The 19,800-nt window shown below is 39.0% G+C and overlaps 1 protein-coding gene across 1 annotated transcript in view; it reads left to right on the top strand.

Moving 5' to 3' along the window:
* The window catches only part of PTPN4 (protein tyrosine phosphatase non-receptor type 4), a 226,146-nt gene that overhangs the window by 173,359 nt on the left and 32,987 nt on the right, over window positions 1-19,800 (top strand). The window contains exons 16-23 of the mRNA XM_084643654.1: window positions 8,205-8,364; window positions 11,068-11,151; window positions 11,237-11,293; window positions 13,233-13,389; window positions 14,931-15,097; window positions 18,309-18,399; window positions 18,498-18,559; window positions 19,476-19,622. Coding sequence (XP_084499780.1) covers window positions 8,205-8,364; window positions 11,068-11,151; window positions 11,237-11,293; window positions 13,233-13,389; window positions 14,931-15,097; window positions 18,309-18,399; window positions 18,498-18,559; window positions 19,476-19,622 — 925 coding nt within the window. The remainder of the gene's footprint in view (window positions 1-8,204; window positions 8,365-11,067; window positions 11,152-11,236; window positions 11,294-13,232; window positions 13,390-14,930; window positions 15,098-18,308; window positions 18,400-18,497; window positions 18,560-19,475; window positions 19,623-19,800) is intronic.

Below are 19,800 nucleotides of genomic sequence, written 5' to 3' on the forward strand. Positions count from 1 at the left end.
TATCTGTTGTAGAAAGGTGTTCATACTGAAGCACTCTGAATAACTGACATTTATTGAGACCATAGCAAATATTAAATATTGCTGTTTGTTCTCATATTCCTCTTGCTATTTCACAGTACGTTGTGATGTTTCTGATTTGTAATTTGCTAAGATAATTAAAATAACTTTTAAATTAAAACTAAATTAATTTTTAAAAGAACATAAGAACGGCCATACTGGGTCAGACTAAAGGTCCATGTAGCCCAGGATCCTATCTTCTGACAGTGACCAATGCCAGGTGCCCCAGAGGGAATGAACAGAACAGGTAATCGTAAAGTGATCCATCCCCTGTGTCCCATTCCCAGTTTCTGGCAAACAGAGGCTGGGGACATCATCCCTGCCCATCCTGGCTAATAGTCATTGATGGACATATCCTCCATGAATTTATCTAGTTCTTTTTTGAACCCTGTTACAGTCTTGGCCTTCACAACATCCTCTGGCAAGGAGTTCCACAGGTTGACACTGCGTTGTATGAAAAAATGCTTCCTTTTGTTTTTTTTTAAACATGCTGCCTATTAATTTAATTTGGTGACCCCTAGCTCTGATGATTTGAGAGCTAGTAAATAACATTTCTGTATTTACTTTCTCCACACCAGTCATGATTTTATAGATCTCAATCATATTCTCCCCTTAGTCGTTTCTTTTCCAAGCTGAAAAGTCCCAGTCTTATTAATCTCTCCTTGTATGGTATCCATTCCATACCCCTAATCATTTTTGTTTCCCTTTTCCAATTCCAGTATATCTTTTTTGAGATAGGGCGACCACATCTGCACAAAGTAATCAAGATGTGGGCTTACCATAGATTTATATAGAGGCAATATGATATTTGCTGTATTATTATCTATCCCTTTCTTAATGATTCCAAACTTTCAGTTTGCTTTTTTGACTGTCACTGCATGTTGAGTTGATGTTTTCAGAGAACTATCCACAATGACTCCAAGATCTGTTTCTTGAGTGGTAACAACTAATTTATACCCCATCATTTTATATGTATAATTGGGATTATGTTTCCCAATGTACATTACTTTGCATTTATCAACATTGAATTTCATCTGCCATTTTGTTGCCCAGTCACCCCAGTTTTGAGAGGTCTTTTTGTAGCCCTTCGCAGGCTGCCTGCGACTTAACTGTCTTGAGTAGTTTTGTATCATCTGCAAATTTTGCCACCTCACTGTTTACCCCTTTTTCTAGATCATTTATGAATATGTTAAATAGAACTGATCCCAGCACAGACCCCCGGGGGACACCACTATTTACCTCTCTTCATTCTGAAAACTGACCATTTATTCCTTTCCTTTGTTTCCTATCTTTTAACCAGTTACCAATCCATGACAGTACCTTCCGTTTTATCCCATGACTGCTTACGTTGCTTAAGAGTCTACAACCTTGTCAAAGGCTTTCTGAAAATCTAAATACACTATATCCACTGGATCCCCCTTGTCAACATGCTTGTTGACCCCTTCAGAGAATTCTAGTACATTGGTGAGGCATGATTTCCCTTTACAAAAACCATGTTGACTATTCCCCAACAAATTATGTTCATCTATGTGTCTGACAATTTTGTTCTTTGCTTTCATTTCAGCCAGTTTGCCCGGTACTGAAGTCAGGCTTACCAGCCTGTAATTGCCGGGGTCACCTCTGGAGCCCTTTTAAAAAATTGGTGTCATATTAACTATCCTCCAGTCATTTGGTACAGCAGCTGATTTAAACGATAGGTTACAGACTACAGTTAGTAGTCCTGCAATTTCACTTTTGAGTTAATTGAGAACTCTTGGGTGAATACCATCTGGTCCTGGTGACTTATTACTGTTCACTAATACATGACCAGTGTGTATTTTAATAAATTCATACTACAAATATGAAACTATTTCTGTTGGTATATTAAAATGCAGACCGGATATTTATATCAAATACATGCAGTTTGTCAATGTGGGGTTTTTTGTTTTGTTTTATTATTATGCAAATTGCTCAACGTGGTAACACAGAGAGCTGCTTTGACTACAAAATAGGCTGCTTTTGCTGTCATTGTCTAAGCATTCATAAAGAAATTCAGAGCTGACTGAGCAAATATAAAGCAATGAAGTTTTTGCCCCAGGCTTGATTGTTAGTTCTCACAGTTCATGATGTTAATATATTACAGCTCTTTGCACTGTTGCTACTAAAGTGCTCATTTAAGTATCTTTTTTCAAACGTTTGCTGTTAGCTTATATCTTCTATAGGAAATTCTCAGTTTTCATTAACTCATATATGCAGACTGGTAGCCAAAAAGATCACCTTTTTGCTTTGTTCTTGGAATTACTTGTTTTTTTTAAACTTCTTAAAATTGTTAACTTTCAGAAGTTAACATTTACAGGAAAACATATCTTCTTGTCCATCACTTTAAAAACATGAGTAAACTATGCCAGCCAGACTCTTTACTGAATAAATATTCAGACAAAAAGCTCTAAGTACTAATAACGGGCAAGTGCCTAAATAATTTATAACTGCCTTAAAAGTTAATTAGTAAATGTTAGTAATCAGTTTTTCTCTCTCTACAAAAACTGGTGAAAGACGGTTTCCATTGCTGCTGTTGGAACTTTGCAGAGAGGGAAAAATAAAACACATGTTGCCCCTTCTGATAAAAGACAGAATCAAGTTCTTTGTGGAAATTACTATTAGGAAATATGCTTATTCAGTATGTTTTTATTTCCTGCTGTTATGAATCTCAGCTTCTACAGTCATTACAGTTTGAAGAAATAGTATGTGGGTTTTTTCAACCATCTTGCTAGAACAACAAATTTAATTTTGATAAAATTTGGAAGTTACGCATAAATATCTGTCAAATTGGTAGATATAAGATCCATTTAAATGTAGAAATAATAAGTCTGCCAAGATGGGTGTCGACATAACTTAGGTTTAAGGTTTCTAATATTTTGTTTATACTTTTAAAGAATAGTCTTGTTTATTATATTTAAGGCCTTTCATTTTCTGTTTTGTTGGTTTGTTTTTGTTAGGTTATTTAATTTCCCAGCAATTTATTGGGTTTTATTTAAAAATATTTAAAAATGGGAGAAAATCAGTAAAAACCAAGAACTCGTGGGGCATGAAGGGATATTCACCATGTGGCAGGTGAGGAAGACTTCCCTTCCCTGCTGTGGTTAAGCAGCCTGGTCTGCTGGGACCCAGCTCCCTGTCCTTCTCATTCTTTCTCCCCTCCCCCCAATGCAAAGGTAGTGAACAATGCTGAAGGGCTGGGGTCAGAAGGGCAGCAAAAGACTGCACCCTGTGACTGTTGGTTCCCCTGCAAGGCAGTGCCCCCTCCCAACCTCAGCTATTCAGTGCAGCCCCATTTGCTTCCCCCACACAGGCTCTGTCTGGCAGAAAAAGTAGATGGGGCTCTGTGCCCTAGGGACAGCAGCTGCCAGGGGTCAAAGTAACTGAGGACACTTACCGGGTGGCGGGGATTGGGCTCCAGCGGGGGGGCTCTGGCCCCCAGAAGGGGCGGGGCCTCTGGCGGAAGGGGCGGGGCGGGGGTCAGCATCCTCCAGCCAGCCCTTCCATGCTGCGTGGTCCTTGCTGCCCGGGGCTCCCGTTGATTTATAGGGCAGCAGCATCCGGAGCCCCAGGCCCTTTTAAATCTCCAGCCCCAGGACAGCTGCTCCCTTTGCTCACACCCCCGCCCCAGGCCTGGCGGCAGCTGGGGGGGAGGGGGGGGCAAAAGGGGCAGGGAGATTAAAGCGCTACAGGGTCCTTTGCCGCAGCAGCACTTTAATGTCCCTGCCCCTTTTGCCTCCCCTGTTGGCGGCCCTGCCGGTACAGACCCTACCAGCAGGGCAGCCAACAGGGGGAAGGGGCAACGATGTTAAAGCCGCGGCAGCGCTTTAAGGACAGTCATTTGCCGCGGCAGCGCTTTAATGTGGCTGTGCCCACCCCATTGGCGGCCCTGCTGGTAGGGTCCGTGCCGACAGGGGAGGCAAAAGGGGCAGGGAGCACTTTAATGTGGGCTGGGTATGGGCCGGTGCGGGATCTTACTGGTACACCGTACCAGCTCACTTTCACCCCTGGCTGCTGCAGTTACAGTTCTTCGCTTACGCAGGACTATGAGTCACCTTGTTGCTCCCTGCGTCCGGTGTGAGAGAGTTCCCTAACACCACCAGCCTTTCAGCCACTCTTCTCTGAGCAAGGGTGTGGGAACCTTCCCAAAACCTTCCCCGCCCCCTCTTTCCCTGAGGCCTGGTCCCCCGAGGCCCCTCCCCAGAGGGCCCACCTCTGCCCCCTCTTCCCTCAAAGGCCAGCTGGAGCCAGGTTGGGGAGAGCTGGGTAGCTGTGGTGAGCTGGTGCGGCCTCCCCATTTCCGGCGCCACTGCCTCTGGGCTATGCAGACCCTGTCTTCACCTTGCAGTTTAACAGGTGCACCCTATCCCTGTTCCATTTGCACCATTCCCCTGTTATACCCAGTCCCTGAAAGAGGCTACTCAGAGAAGTCCCAGATCTTCTGCCCCGAAAGGAGCAGTGTGCCTCAGTTTACTAGTTTTACCTTAAACCACTACTCCTGTAAACCATACAGCACTTGTGAAATCTTATTTTAAATGACAAAGAAGGTTTATTTAAGAAAGAATAGAGATTTAACTAGAAACGAGAGTGTGATGGGAAGAAATGGTTCTTTAGGTAGTGTCCCTCTGAGTGCTCCACTGTAGGTGCACTTGCATCCCTGCAGTGCGGATCGGAGAACTTTGACAGCACTGTCTGTTTCCCCTACGCCCCTCAACATTGCACGGGCAAGCCCCTCTCAGTTCGTTCATAACTGCCTCTGGCTAGAGACAGGGCTATTAGCTGTCCATTCATCGGATCGTTATTTCACTTTCAGCATTTCAGTGGTTAGTTAATCCTTTTTCTTTTAAAGTTGTAGAGCTTTCTTTATTTTCTCTTTCCTACCAAAAAAACCCCTACTTTATTTTCCCTTTTGTCTGGGGTTGCCCCAGCACAGAGTAAGCCTGGTTTACCGGGCTTTAAGAAGTTCTTCTCGTGCAAGGCCATCCCCGTAGTGGATAAACATTCCCTCTGTAACCGTTGCCCTGGGGAAAGCCATATTCCTCAAAACTATGGTCTCTGCTAACAACTCAAGCCCAGATCTCGGAAGGATAGAGAACTGAGACAAAAGCGCCTCCTTATGGAGGCAGCTCTTCAGCCCTCCCCGGATCTGTGCCAGGAGTCACCCAGACAGTGTGAATCTTCTCAATAGCCCTCGACATCTAGGGTCTACAGTTCAAAGAAAACAGCTGAAGACCCCCTTGCATAAGGCTTAAAAGAACAGAACTGAGAGTCCCCAGAGTGAGCCCCGAACTAGCCAAAAAAGATCACTGGCGCATTCGGTACTGAGACAGTCCAAACACAGTACCCATAGCTCACGACAGTATCGTGAGGTATGTTACTGAAGCAGCAGGTACCATTGATGGGCCTAAAGACCAGATGTGCATAGGCACCAAAGCAATGGTACCAGGGTGACCAGAAGTCCCGATTTTATAGGGACAGTCCTGATATTTGGGGCTTTTTCTTATATAGCTGCCAATTACCTCCCACTCCCGTCCCAATTTTTCACACTTACTATCTGGTCACCATAAATGGTACGGAGAGAAAAAGGTAAGGACGAGGCCGCACCACTGCTAAGATGATACTGCCAGTATTAGTAGTAGCATCAGCACCATCATTAGCAACCATCCAGCCTCTGAGCACTCAGTATGGCCAAGATCCCTGATGGCCTCCATGCTGACCCACTGACAATCGTAGGCACCGGTTCAGTCAGTACCACAGGAATTCACACACTCGAGAGAACTCTCAGTATTTGACATACTGGAGACTAGGTACCGGGCCTGGGATAGAGTGAGTCTAGACCATTGAACCTGGTATTACACCACTGGCTCAACAGGACAGGGTGACAACTCCCTTCTGTTTGAATGGGCTATCACCGAGATATATTATCCCCTGGTGACTAAGGGCATGTTTGCAAAAAAGAACTGGACCCTTTGCCTTGACGTCTCTGTGTCACAGGGAGCTAGATGGTCAAGGAGCCTGGTCCAGGCAGCCAAGACCCCCATCTGCTTCCGCTAATGGACACAACCCCCTCCGGACCTCAGCCCTCCAGCGCAGCCACATCCAATCCTATGCTGAAGGACCAGGGTCAGAAGGGGGCTCTGTCCGTGAATGGGCCAGTATTTAAAGGGTGCAGACTTTTATTCCCTGCAGCCCTGTCCCTGCAGCAGTTATGCTATCTCACCTTCACAGAGGGAGTGAACCGGGCCACGTTGAAGGGCCAGGGTCAGAAGAGGAAAGGAAGGCTGCAGACCCTGAGTACCAACTCCCCCTACCCCCACCAGCCTTTCAACACAGCCCATCTGCTTGCCTTTGAAAAATTCCTGAGTCCTGAAAAAGCCAAAATTTGTGTGAAAAATCAGTAAAACCCCAAAACTGGCTTATTCAAAAACCTGGGGATTTTGGGGGGGAAATCAGTCAATACCTAATAAAAAAAAGGCCTTAATTATATTTCATCAAAACTTCAGGGGGAAAGCTATATAAGTTTCTAAGTGAAATATTCCTTTTCTCATTCCACGGTCATATGCAAAGACCTTTTCTTGTGGCTTAAATTATTTGTTTATCAGAAAATACATAATGTGTTTCTTTATTTAATGTTACTGGGATAACAACCACCATATTTTTCCTTTTTACCAAATGACCATAGCCTTGTGAACTGTGTTTTGCTTTAATTACAATGAAATAAACTATACAGTATTAAGTTTCACATATGGCTGTCCAAGATACTTTAGATCTTGCAGCAAATTGAGTTGAAGTGTTATAATGTCTCATAATTAACTGTTAGCAAAATAAGGCTCATATGTGATCAGACCAATTGAGTGGGAATACTCACAGGGGTAAAGTTATTTATGTGCATAAGTATTTTCGGGATTAGGCGCTAGTTTTATTGTAGTGCTCCATCTGAGTAGTAATAAGTAGGTAGGTGCTTAATAAAAACGGGGTTTAACGCAGTTGGTGGATAGGAAGGTCTGTACCACTGTTAGCATTTAGGGGCTGATTTTCAAAGTCAAAGATTGTTAAGCACCTTTGTGCCTCTGAAAATCTTCCACTTCATTTATAAGTATAAAGCCTTAAAATGAAAGATGAGTCCTGCATTTGTCATGAGAAAATTGTGCACTTAAATTCTTATGCCATAAAAAGTGGTCAAGGGAGTATCCACTATAATAGATAAATACACAGCATAAAGTAGTATGCTGCTGTTAAAGCTACAGCACCACAGTCTCAGACCTAACCAAGTGTGCATGTTAGTCTAGAAATGTGAACTTTTGGTGGAGCTACTCTAATTTTTGGCGGTATTGTTAAAGATCAATCTGGTAAATCCATGGTAAAAATGCCATTTAAAAAAAAATTGACTCTACATATTTTCTCTTGGGCTAAATTTTGTATGCAAGGTACTATTTAAAAATGTGCTGCTGAGTAATATGCACTCAATTGCAAATTAGACAGTGGAAAATAGTGAATTGCATCCACAATCATATGTTTAGTACTTGCAAATAAAATGTGGTTTTAAGACACTAATGCACAAAGTGTGTGAAGTTTTTTCATGTTGGCTTGGATTTTAAATCATCTTGCTGTTAAAAGTACAAAAAATGCATATTGTTCGATTCTTAATTGTGCTAATTTGTTCAAAACTAAATTTAGCTTTATTTTTAAGGTTTAATTTACAGGCAGTCTAAGATGTGAAATAATTGCTTTTCTCCTTGGGAAAAAATATAAAATGATGTATATTTGTTTTAGAAATAGATTTCTAGGTACGTATGAGATTTATAAAGCAATCTCCAACATATTGATCAAGTGGATTAAAAGAGTAGGTAAACTGTTTAAAAGAAACAATACACTGAACAAGAATACTCTGGCTTAATCAAGCTTTGAATGTTCACAATTCTTTTTTAAATATACTCTACACAACAGATGTATTTGCATATATGCCATAACAATCCTATCCACAAAATTGAACCCTTCAGATAACAAAAATGTCAGATTTTTTTGTAACTGTCAAACTCTGGGGTTCTTTTAGCCACTTGTTCAGTTTACTTGGAGTCCTAAGAATTTTCAGATAAAATTTTCTTCCTCCACCATTTTATTTTTGTATCTAGATCCCAAGAGACCCCTATAGATGGGCAGCCTCCTGCACTACCACCCAAACAATCTAAAAAGAACAGTTGGAACCAAATTCATTATTCACACTCCCAGCAAGAACTGGATAACCATATTAATGAAACGTTTGATGTTCCCGCATCGCCTGAAAAATCCACAGTAAGTTGATGGGTCAAGTTTGATCATCTTGTTTTTCCTCTGGATGATGGTCCTGCTTTTGTAGAAATAACTACAGTACTGATACATTTCAGTGGGCCTCATATGCATGCATTACATTGCAGCCATTTGTGTCATATATATATATATATAGATATAATCTCACCAGTCAGATCTGCTCACTGGCCCGCCCCCACTAATCTTTCCATTTTTTCAGTGTTCCCGTGTCAGTTTCACTAACCTACATTATTGGAATGTCATACAAAGACATTGTAGGGACATCCTTTATCCCTGTGACACTTACTTAGGTTTCCTGTACTTGCAGATATTTCTAATCAACCTCCCATTTTGGCAGTGAATTTGTCCATAGGTTTAAAAGAAGGCAGATGTGTAAATACTACATAAAAAGTATTGCCAATATCACACTTCCAAAAATCATGAGTCAGACCCCCCCAACATTAAGATTTTAAAAAATATAAATTCGGGTTATTATTTTCTTTCTGGATTTTGGGGGGGTTCATTTAGGTCACATTTTCAAGATTGTATCTGCAATCTTGAGGGCTAAAAACATCTTTATAAATGGAAGCATGATTCTTGAGCTGGGGCTATATAACAATACATTTTTACTGCAGTCACACCAGATATTGTGTACTTGCAATAAATTTGTGATAGTTGGCAACACTGCATACATTTCATTTAAATTAAACTATGAAATAAAACTTCTAGCCATTTGTTTCTATATTTATGCTAACCCAAGTCATGTTAAAATGTAGTTCTGCTCTGAAAAATGACTGTGTAAAAATATCATCTTCCACTATTGTATGCAGTGTTCTTGTAGCCATCTCGGTCCCAGGATATTGGGGTATGTCTAAACAACAACGAAAAACCCACGACTGGCCCTTGTCAGCCGACGTAGGCTCTGGCTCTGGGGCTGTTTCATTGCTCCTTAGACTTTTAGGCTCAGGCTAGAGCTGACCTGAAGAGGAGCTGTGTGTAAGCTCAAAAGCTTGTCTCTCTCACCGACAGAAGTTGGACCATAAAAAATATTACCTCATCTCCCTTGTCTTTGTAAAAATAACACCTTACCAAATCTCTTCCTGCATTCAGTCATGTTTAGTTGAGTCAAGTGACAAAAATACCTTTCAACTGTTTTTTACTCCCATTAGCCTGGCAAAGAAAATGCAGTTGTGAGAGAATAAGCTGCATTGTATTCTGTGAACATGATGTTTATTAAGCTACGACGAGTTAAACCTGTGCAAACCCAGTAAAGGTACTGGGACTGCACAGGTGTAATATTGAAGGTCTAATTGGGTGCGCTGAGCCCTTAAATCGGAACGTCATGGGAGAGGGAAAAAAACTCAGTTTCACTCTCAAAGCACAAGTTAAGTTTGCAGGGCTTGCAGTTACACAAAGCATGCATAGCCTGACTTACACTGTTTCTTATCCCCAACCTTCCTCCCTCCAACACCGTAAATATCTTCTGGAATCAAGGGCTTCCTGCTATGTAGTCGTGTCAGTTATAGGGTAGCTGGTTTGTGAGGAGGAGGTTTCTTTTGAAGGTTCAGGTTCATCAAACTGGATCCTCCAGGTGAACTTACACTTCCTTTCCAGCCCCTGCAACCATACACTGCAGAGTTCTTTTGCAAGTTGAACTTTTTAGGGTTCAAACAATCCAATGTGGCAACAGACAGGTGGGTTTTTAAAAAGTTGAATACCGGTTCCTTTAACTTGAAGTATCACTGTTAAATGTTTAACACCTTACATCCTCCTCTAAGTGCTGTACAAAACAATGATTAACCCACCTCACATCCCTGGATAAGTATGAAGGGCTAGTTCAAGCAAATTCAAAGCCATTGAAATAGCACCTTGTTGAAAGGCACAAGATTCTGGTCTATAGCTTCCACAGATGGCTGTGTCATGCCACCAGGGTCAGTGCTGTTCTGAAAGAGCTGAATGAGGCATAGGAAATATGTATAATTGCATTTGTATGTGGGAGGAGGTATGGGGAACAGTGGATGGAAATTTCCTGATAAGAGTTTGTGGGGTGGAGGGAGAGGGGTTGTGATGTTGCCTCAATCAAATAAAAGACATGGGAGGGTGGAGGGGGGATTATAGTCACCAAGCTCTGTCAGCATAGGGCACTTCATATTCCTCTCCACACAGCCCTGGAGCATGAGTAGTAAACCTCACATTAGTATTTCAAACTCTTCCTGGAGAGGTGAGTAGCAGGGAGCTCCTGGTCCTACAAAACTTGCCCCCATTATTAAACCGAAGTTGCAGCCAGTGCAAACTAAGACACACAGGTTATGTGACCTGGCCAAGCTACATAATACATTTTTACTGCAGTCACACGAAATTTGTAACATATCCACTTGATACTGCAGTAACTGTTATATTTAAATTACTTGTAATTTTATTAGTCAATTTATGATTTGGGTAGTTCCCTATTTCGCCAGCTTGCTTCCAGGAGAACACATTTACAGATTAGCTGTAAACAGCAACTCTGAGTGCACGATTCCCCATATCACACTAGGGTGAGAGAAACAATTTGCATGGTTACTGCTGCTTTCTCAGGGCCCAATAGCAATTACTGGACATTTGATGAGTACATTTGGAACAGCTGTGGTATTAGAGTAATCTTTCTTTAAAGCCTGCATTAGCTGAAAATAAATTACATGTAATGTTATGTACTTCCTTTTTGTTTAGCCCAATGGTGGTGTTCCCCATGACAATCTCGTTTTGATCAGAATGAAACCAGATGAAAATGGAAGATTTGGCTTCAATGTAAAGGTAATGAAAATTAGATGTCTATTCATATTTTTAAAGATTGTTCAGTGACACTCATGATTTGTGACTTGCTGAATTTTTTTTTAAGGGAGGATATGACCAGAAGATGCCTGTAATAGTGTCCAGGGTAGCTCCAGGAACACCAGTAAGTTGTCAGAAAAACTTGGAAGTGGTGGTGTTTAATTAAATGTGTGCAGTGTTGTTCTAGCTATGTAGGTCCCAGGATATTAGAGAGACAAGATAGGTGAGGTAATATCTTTTATTGGACCAACTTCTGTTGATGAGAGAGAGAAGCTGTTCTCTCTTTCACCAACAAAAATTGGTCCAATAAAAGATATTACCTCACCCACCTTGTTTCTCTAATTATATGTGTTATCATAATTATTGTAAGTCTTTTCCTTTGTGTTTTCTTTTTCCTTGAGGAAAAACGTTCTGGCCACACCTTGCTAGGAATAAAACTGCTCTAACATATTACCTTTAAGGTAGTAGTCCCCATACCTTGTTGGCAGCTTGTTCTTTAACTGCCTCACATAATAAATGAAAGTAATGGTCAATTAAATGTTGGAATTAAGTATATTTAAAACATGTTAAAAATACTTTTTTGCTAATTAAAGGAGGACAGTGGAATGAAAATAAACTACAGACAGAATATAGTCTCCCCAATATCACTTACATGCTCTTCTACAAATTCCAATGTTAAATAAAAGTAAACTGCTTACATTGCTATCTGTAAGTGAGTTGTCTTATTTATTTATTTAATTTTATTTAAGGAAAGTTAAAGTTCATAGTTTAGTGTGGTGCATGCTTTAATAATAAAAATAAATGTTTTCTCAATACGACAAAGTTTCATCACTACAAGTGGTTACAATAAGTTATAATAGCTGTTTCTTGACTCTTGATATATAATGCCCCACTCACCCTAAGAACATTGTTATTTAGCATAAATTTTTAATTTAAACATTCATGGGATTTTGTCACATAAATTGTGTTGAGACAAACTTTTATGCTGTTAAAAATTGCAAATCCCTTTTGTTTTTACTGACACATGCAGATGTGAGTAATGTCAAGATTTAGATTAAACTAGACATAATGAATCATTCATCAGGTCTGATTCTGTGGTGGTGTTTCTGGTGTTCAGTGAGCACCATTAATGTCTTCAAACTAGGCACAATATTGTGGCAGTTGATTGCCAGAAATAATGACCTGGTATTCAGCCTTTGTGATGCCAGCTCTGTGTTGTGCACCTGTCAGAAATTAATAGAATAAGACACACATTTGCTTACATTAAAAAAACAAAGTAGCTTTGATCTAAATAAAATCATTAAAATTTATATGTTGACATCCTTATATTAGATTGTTGTTATCCCAGTTAATTATTTTTTCCTAATTTATTTTCTATATCACAAATTGGTTTGTTTCTATTGCAGTTAATTTTGTATGAATGGATTAAACATCTAGCAATGCTGTGGTGATGATAAATGGGGAATGCACTGCCCTTTCCTCTCTGCAATTATGGTTAAATTGTAACATAGATAGTATTTTCACTTGCAGGATTACCTTTTTGCCCGGATTACTTTGGTGCATTTCCCTTGCGCCTCCCGCCCCCAATCTTCTTTTTGTTGCCTTGAATGTGATATTAGAAGCTTACTGCTCTTAGATTTTGAAATTGAATTGGTCAAGGTTTTGCCATGCTGCTGCCCTCCTCTGAGATTTCTGAGCTTGTCCTGCATCCCCAGTGTCAATGCAGAATACAATTCAAACACTGGAGAGCTTATCCAAGCATTCAACTTCAGCATACATACAAGGAGCAGGGAGTAACAGCAGCAGAAAAGCATGTTGGAATGACAGACTCCTCCTCGTTGTGAATTGAAGTATTCATATGAATGGCACTGACTGCTGTGTTATGTAATGCTTTATATATCATTTAATCCAATGTGGCAACCATATAAATGAGTCTGGCAGAATCCACATTCCTGAACACAGTTACGCTGTTTCTTATGTTCCTATTTTAAAGTAACAAAATACAAAAGCTTTGTTTTTAGAGTGCTCTGTGTTTGTAAAACTAAATTTGTTTCATGTTGCAGGCTGACCTCTGTGTCCCTCGTTTGAATGAAGGGGACCAGGTTGTATTGATAAATGGCAGGGATATAGCGGAACATACCCATGATCAAGTTGTCATGTTTATTAAAGAGAGCTGTGAGAGGCACTCAGGGGAACTTGTGCTCCTAGTACGACCCAATGGTGAGTGATTTATATGTAACGCAACAAATCTTCGCTCTCCTTCTCCCTAGCCTTCACATTGTGTCCTGGGTTAAGGATGCTAATACTCTTTACAGAAAGGTGCTCCCCCTTAGAAAAAGTACATAAGATTACAACAAGAAGGCAGCATTTCAATCGGATACAAATACAGAGAAATACCTTGTACTGCAAGCATTCATACCTGTAATTGTAAGTGTTCAAAACAAATTTTAAATCCCCAAAATCGGGATATGAAAAATAATTGGGTATTCTTAGCAAGAAGGTTCCACATACATTTTATTCCTAAATCACATTAGGTACAAATTGGCCAGATGATTGCACAAATTGATTTCAGTGTGGAGGATAGTCCATCCCAAAACAGCAATTTTGCGTGTCTTTGTCTCATAGATCTGATCGTATTCAAGGACTTAAAATATATCTTCAAAGCAATTGAGAATTATTGGCAACATTTTTACTGGAGGCAGCTTAATAAAAGAAAATGCTTAAAAAAACCAAGCTTATACAGTATGTTCATGGCATATATATTGTTGGAATGTTGTCAACAGTCAGCTGCTGGGTGTTTAATTCTGCTCCACTACCCAATCACAATAAAGAGCCATGTAGCAGAAAAGTATACTGAGAAATAATTGGAATAGTTGAAATCACTCCACTAGAGCACCTCAACCAACTGACAAATGATTCTGGCTTCTTTTATTTAATTGTGTTACTTCCCATTCTGTGTATTTAAGCCATTTTCATTGTTTTTGTATATTTTCTTCCTCTGTCATAGTCATATAAAATAAATTCTGCTAAATTGGTTTACAGATTTACCAAGTTAATACCCCTTTGTGTGTTGATTATAGTGGTGGCTTGAATAAAAAGCCTTAAAATGCAGAATTTACAAGTAGCCCTAATTTCCTCATTCACGTTTTTACAGTGTTCTGCTCTCTGGGCAAACTTTTCAGAAGAGCATATACTTGTGTGCTAGTCGTAGTATATGCTTCGCGGTGTGTATCCGAATACGTGTGTTTACAGGCAGTACTTTTACACAGTACGTTCACAGAATTGTGGTCGGGCCTACGAGTGCCATTCTAGCCAGCAGTCTGCCAGCCGTAGCCTAATTAATTCCCTGCAAAGTGAAACGCAAAACAAAAAAGATAAACATAGGCATTAGGGTGACTTGAGGGATGTGATGTGGGAATTGGGGAGGCCAAAGAGGAGAAAGTTACAGTAAACAAGGCAAGATATGACTAGGATTAGGGAGCAGGGTTTTAGCAGTATTGATTACATGAAAATCCTTTTTTTACTCAACAATAAACTAAATAACAATGTAGTTTTAGGATGGAGCATAATGGTTTCAACACTGAATTTGTTGTTGATATGGATTAAAGTCTGACTCTTAATGGTACTCTACCACAGATTTTCCTGTAGAAGCAATACTGAATTGCCATTTTTTTTATTTAAAAGATGAGCATTCACTGTTACGGCCAAAGAACATGCTAGGTTAGCACCTCCCTCAACCTTCCTACCTTTATTTATTGTAGCTGTCTATGATGTGGTGGAAGAGAAGCTGGAGAGTGAGCCTGACTTCCAGTACATCCCTGAGAAATCCCCCCTGGATGGTGTCCATCAGGATGATGATGCTCTGCGGGAATCTATGATTCAACTAGCAGAGGGGCTTATCACTGGAACTATTCTGGCTCAGTTTGATGTAAGTAATGTACAACCTATAATTGTATGCACATACCAGTCTCTTTCTGGGTAATTAGCTTCAACAGAACAAATTTGAATGATACTAGAGTGAGTTTAGAATCTGTCAGCAAGGCAATTGACTCATCTGTCGTAAAGAAAGAACAGCCAAACATCAAAAAACTTCTGTGTTGAAACACTACAGGTGCAAAATAGTCACCATAGAATTAACGTTACCTATCTAGTACAATCTAAATGTTTTTAGTACACTGTAAAGCTGTTTATAACTGGAACTCCCAAGTTTTTGTAATTATAATGATCTTATGCTTATATAACATCTTTCATATCCAAGAATACCTAACGGGTGTAGGAAGCTTTACCCAAGACCCAGTGTTCATTTTACCCACATCTGGATGAAAACCTAAATTAAAACAAGAAGTGAAGAATACCATAAATGATTTAAACTGCAGGGAAGATTTTAGATGAAATTTAAGTATTAGGACAGAGAACTGGGAAATACAACCCTAATTTTAGGAAAATGCAATAGAATTTTTTTATACGTAGTTGATTTTCATTATTTATTTTGAAGAGAGTAGTGCAGTTCCCCTTAATACCATGCTTGTACATTGGCTCATTGCTGACTGACAGAGAAGAATACCATCTTCTGAATCAACACAACCACTTCTTCAACCCCTAGGTGTTCTTTGGTGGTATCCTATCAAAATACAGACAGAGCTCACCCCAGCTTAGTTTCTGAAATTAGGTCATGTGGCTGGAGGACAAGATAATATATTACATTACTAAAGTAACTAGACAAATGGAGATACCCCTTTTAATGTCAATATGGTATATATTTTATAGACCTGATCCTGTTCTCTCTTAATTCTATGGCAAAATTCCCATTTCTTTTAATGAAAACAGGATCAGACCCTAAAGTATGTGGGTTTGATTTATGGACTGTGTTTAAATTGGATTGGAATCTCTTTAGGACAGGTTTATGCTCAATAAATTATATAGAGCAATTTTCATAGCTGTTGACATTTTTTTACTACTTGGTATATATAGTAATTCGCTGGAAGCTTGAAATCTGTTTCCTTGCCAAACTCTTTCCTCCGTCATATGTTTATATAGTGATTAGTTTTCATGGGGTTGCTCATTTGGCTATCATGTAGATTACTTGTTTTTTTTAAAAAAAGCATTCATATTGTACTAAATGATACAAAAAATGCATGCATTTGGCAAACAGTTTTAAAAAGGAAAATCATATTTTTGGTTTACCAATCTTGTGTTCCTTTAAACTGAAAATTAAGACTAAAGCAATGCCTTTTTAAGCTTATTGAATTAAAACAAAGATTGCTGAAAATTGGCTGACTTGGGTCACTCATTTTATGTAGAACTATTAAAACTAATGCTTTGAGGAAATAATTTTCTGTTTCAGATCATATTTATGTTTTGCATGATGTACAGTAATGATTTGATCTTTTCTTTTAATTTCATGCAGGAACTTAAATAAAATAGCTTTTGATGCCATTGCGATCATATCCAAGCTCATTTTTCAGCTCTTTTTCTTCTTGTTCAGTCATAATTTGAGGCATGATTAAACTTCTACTCTTGTTCTACTGAGGCTAAACTTTCCGCTGGAGTAAATGAGTGTCACTCCATTGACTTTGGAGGAATTGTACCTGCCTAACCTCAACAGTGAATGAGGGCATGGTACAGTGAAATAATAAATTATATTTAATTATACTAATGGATGGATGAATGTGGTTCATGGAATTGAGTGTTAGCAGAGTATTAGATATAAATAAACTATTGTTCAAAAATAACTCTACAGGAGTAAATAGACTACAGATGCTCCCAGACTTACACAATCATTCCATTCCGGAAGGCCTTGTGTAACTCGAGTTTTGCGTAAGTCAGAAACGTATACCCGACCATTATGCAAAAAAAACCCCACAAAACTCCTATTTCTTGCTTACGGAGCTTTTTCCATAAGTGTGGATTTGTGTAAGTCGTGTCTTGCGTAACCCGGGAAGCGTCTGTATATGTGAAGCATTAAAGTGATGTGGAGGAAAAAACTCCTTAATATTTTAAAGTAATGATCATTATAGTGTAAGCAGTCATAAAATAGATGGCCTTGCAATCCATTTTTGTTTTAGTTATATCCGAGATGTGACATTGGAAATGAGGAATATGGCCAAGTAAGGATTAAAAAGCAGGAGCCAAAATGAACTGTTAAAAGAAAAATCCTGTTTCCATGTTTATGTTTGGATTGAAATACATTAGCTAAAGAGAAATACAGAACATATGTCTTCCAAAGTTTCTCTTATAATGATTTGTGCTTTGATGCAAACTAAATAAAATAGAAATTAATAAACATAAATACATAAAAAGAAAAATTAAGAAAAAAGAATAGAAGTAGCGTTATGCATACTTCATGAATACAAGCAGTTATGTCACATTGCCTAGCTTAAATTGTAAAATCATCAGGGCAGGGATTGTTTGTTCTCCCTATAATGTGCCATCCAAACTTAGGATGAGATATACACTTGTTCTTAATAATCCAAATGGAATTTGTATTAACGTGTTTTTCATTTTACCCTGAGTCTTCAGGAGGTATCTGTTGTTATCTGTGTAATATCCCATGCAGTGTGGGACTCTTCGCTATATTTCTTTGAACTGAGAAGTGTGCTGGTTCAGTTAGGGGCAGCAACTCCTGGCCTCTCCACATAACTGCCTACGTACCAGAATGCAGCAGAACTCCTGCAGAGGGAATGCTTGCACACACCCCCCATTTACTGGGAGCCTGAGATTCATTGAAGCACTGTGTAGGAGGATGATGGTGGCAGACTCGGGGTGTAGCAGTAGCACAGCCAGTAAGGTCTACTCACAGTACGTATCTGCTAGCCCAAAACACTGTGCTAAGATGCAGTGGACTGTCTCTGCTATTCCCACAGTCCCCAGTAGTACTGGCCATTGTCCAGACGCATGCCTGCTACAATAGCTTACGAATCAGTTTCCCAGCCTGTGCCTTTTGAGCGAATTTAGTGAGCACATAGTCCAGCTGCTCGAATGATCTTGTAAAAAAAACAAAATGAATGTTGAATTGTGCTTGTGAATAGAAAATGTTTTCATGTTCGTTTTATATGCTTTTAAAAGGTCTGTAGTAAATGTAAAGCTAACGAGTCCTATGTTGTGCCTGTTACTATCTGACCAGCTTTATTCTCTTTTAGCAACTGTATAGGAAGAAGCCTGGAATGACAATGTCTTGTGCCAAATTACCTCAAAACATTTCCAAAAATAGATATAGAGACATTTCGCCTTGTAAGTGTGTGTGTATGTGTGTGTATGTTTTTAAGTTAAAATACTGTATTTAATTGTACTTGGTAGAGAAATAACACGTTCTTGAAATATTTTTTCAGATGATGCTACACGGGTCATTTTGAAGAGTAATGATGACTACATCAATGCAAATTATATAAATGTGAGTTGAACTCTATGTCATTCATACTGTAAGTACATTGTGGCAGCATTCTGAAGAACAGTTGATTTATAAATTGCCACTGCAGCTTTTCAGCAGAAAATGTAAAAATAAGATAATTCACTCTTTTTGAAGATGTTTCTCAAATCTAACATGGACTGGAGTAGATGGGAAGTATTTTCATCAGTTGGCTTAAATGTTAGTAGGTTTGTTTATCTAAAAGACAGTGGTTGATAATTTCCTACTAACTCTCAGTCAAATTGAGAGATTTTATGTGCAGCAACAAGAGCCTGAATTTTATTTCAGATGGGGTCATTGTTGGAAGAAAGTAGCCATCTAGAGTTAAAACTAGCACCAAGTAACCCAATGCACATTGTTGTAGCAGTGTTCAAGACTAATATTAGCAGAATTCAGCCTGGTAGGTCTGTCTCTTCTAGCCAGTAATAACAAAGTACAGCTAACTTTTCACTTCAGGAATACAAAGGAAAGATATTTGATTCCAGGATTAGTATTTAAATGATCAAATCTTGTAAACAGTAGATGTAATGTGCATAAGTCTACCCAAATTATTTTGACACTGAACTGTCACGTTTTTTCATATGCCTTCATTGTGACCTGTGGTCTTGACAGCTCAGGTATTTGGCAACTAAAGTCTGTCAGTTAATTAAATGAAAAATATTTGGGTTTCTTAACGGTTTTAAATAAGGTGATTTTTTTCTCAGTCTTGACAGGTCTCTCTTGTTTTGTGTGCTCTTTTATCTGTGGTCTAGCGGTAAACAGTTGAATAGTATTGATATTATTGATTCATTCTTCTTCATTTAAATTATCTAGCAAAGTCTAAATTTGTGGTGCATAAATTAAAGTTGCCAAGAGAGTAATGTTGTTTAACTAAAATAATTATTAATTTGTTTTCTTTTAGATGGAAATCTCTTCTTCCAGCATAATAAACCAGTACATTGCTTGTCAGGGTCCATTACCAAACACTTGTCCTGATTTTTGGCAGATGACATGGGAACAAGGTTCATCTATGGTTGTAATGTTGACCACTCAAGTTGAAAGGGGCAGAGTAAGTCAAAGTTCTAACTTGAAATCTAATCACATATTATTTTTAAAATCCCTTTTTGAATCTGCCATAAACAACTAGGGTAGAACAGGGCTATCTTGAATTTCTTTTTTATGGCAGTGCTCACAGGCATTGCTACAGTTAAGGGTCTCCTGTGTTTCAGTTTTAAACCCTTTATTTC

Source organism: Lepidochelys olivacea (genome assembly GCF_965140295.1).
Source record: "Lepidochelys olivacea isolate rLepOli2 genome assembly, chromosome: 11".
In the NCBI taxonomy this organism is placed as follows: Eukaryota; Metazoa; Chordata; order Testudines; family Cheloniidae; genus Lepidochelys; species Lepidochelys olivacea.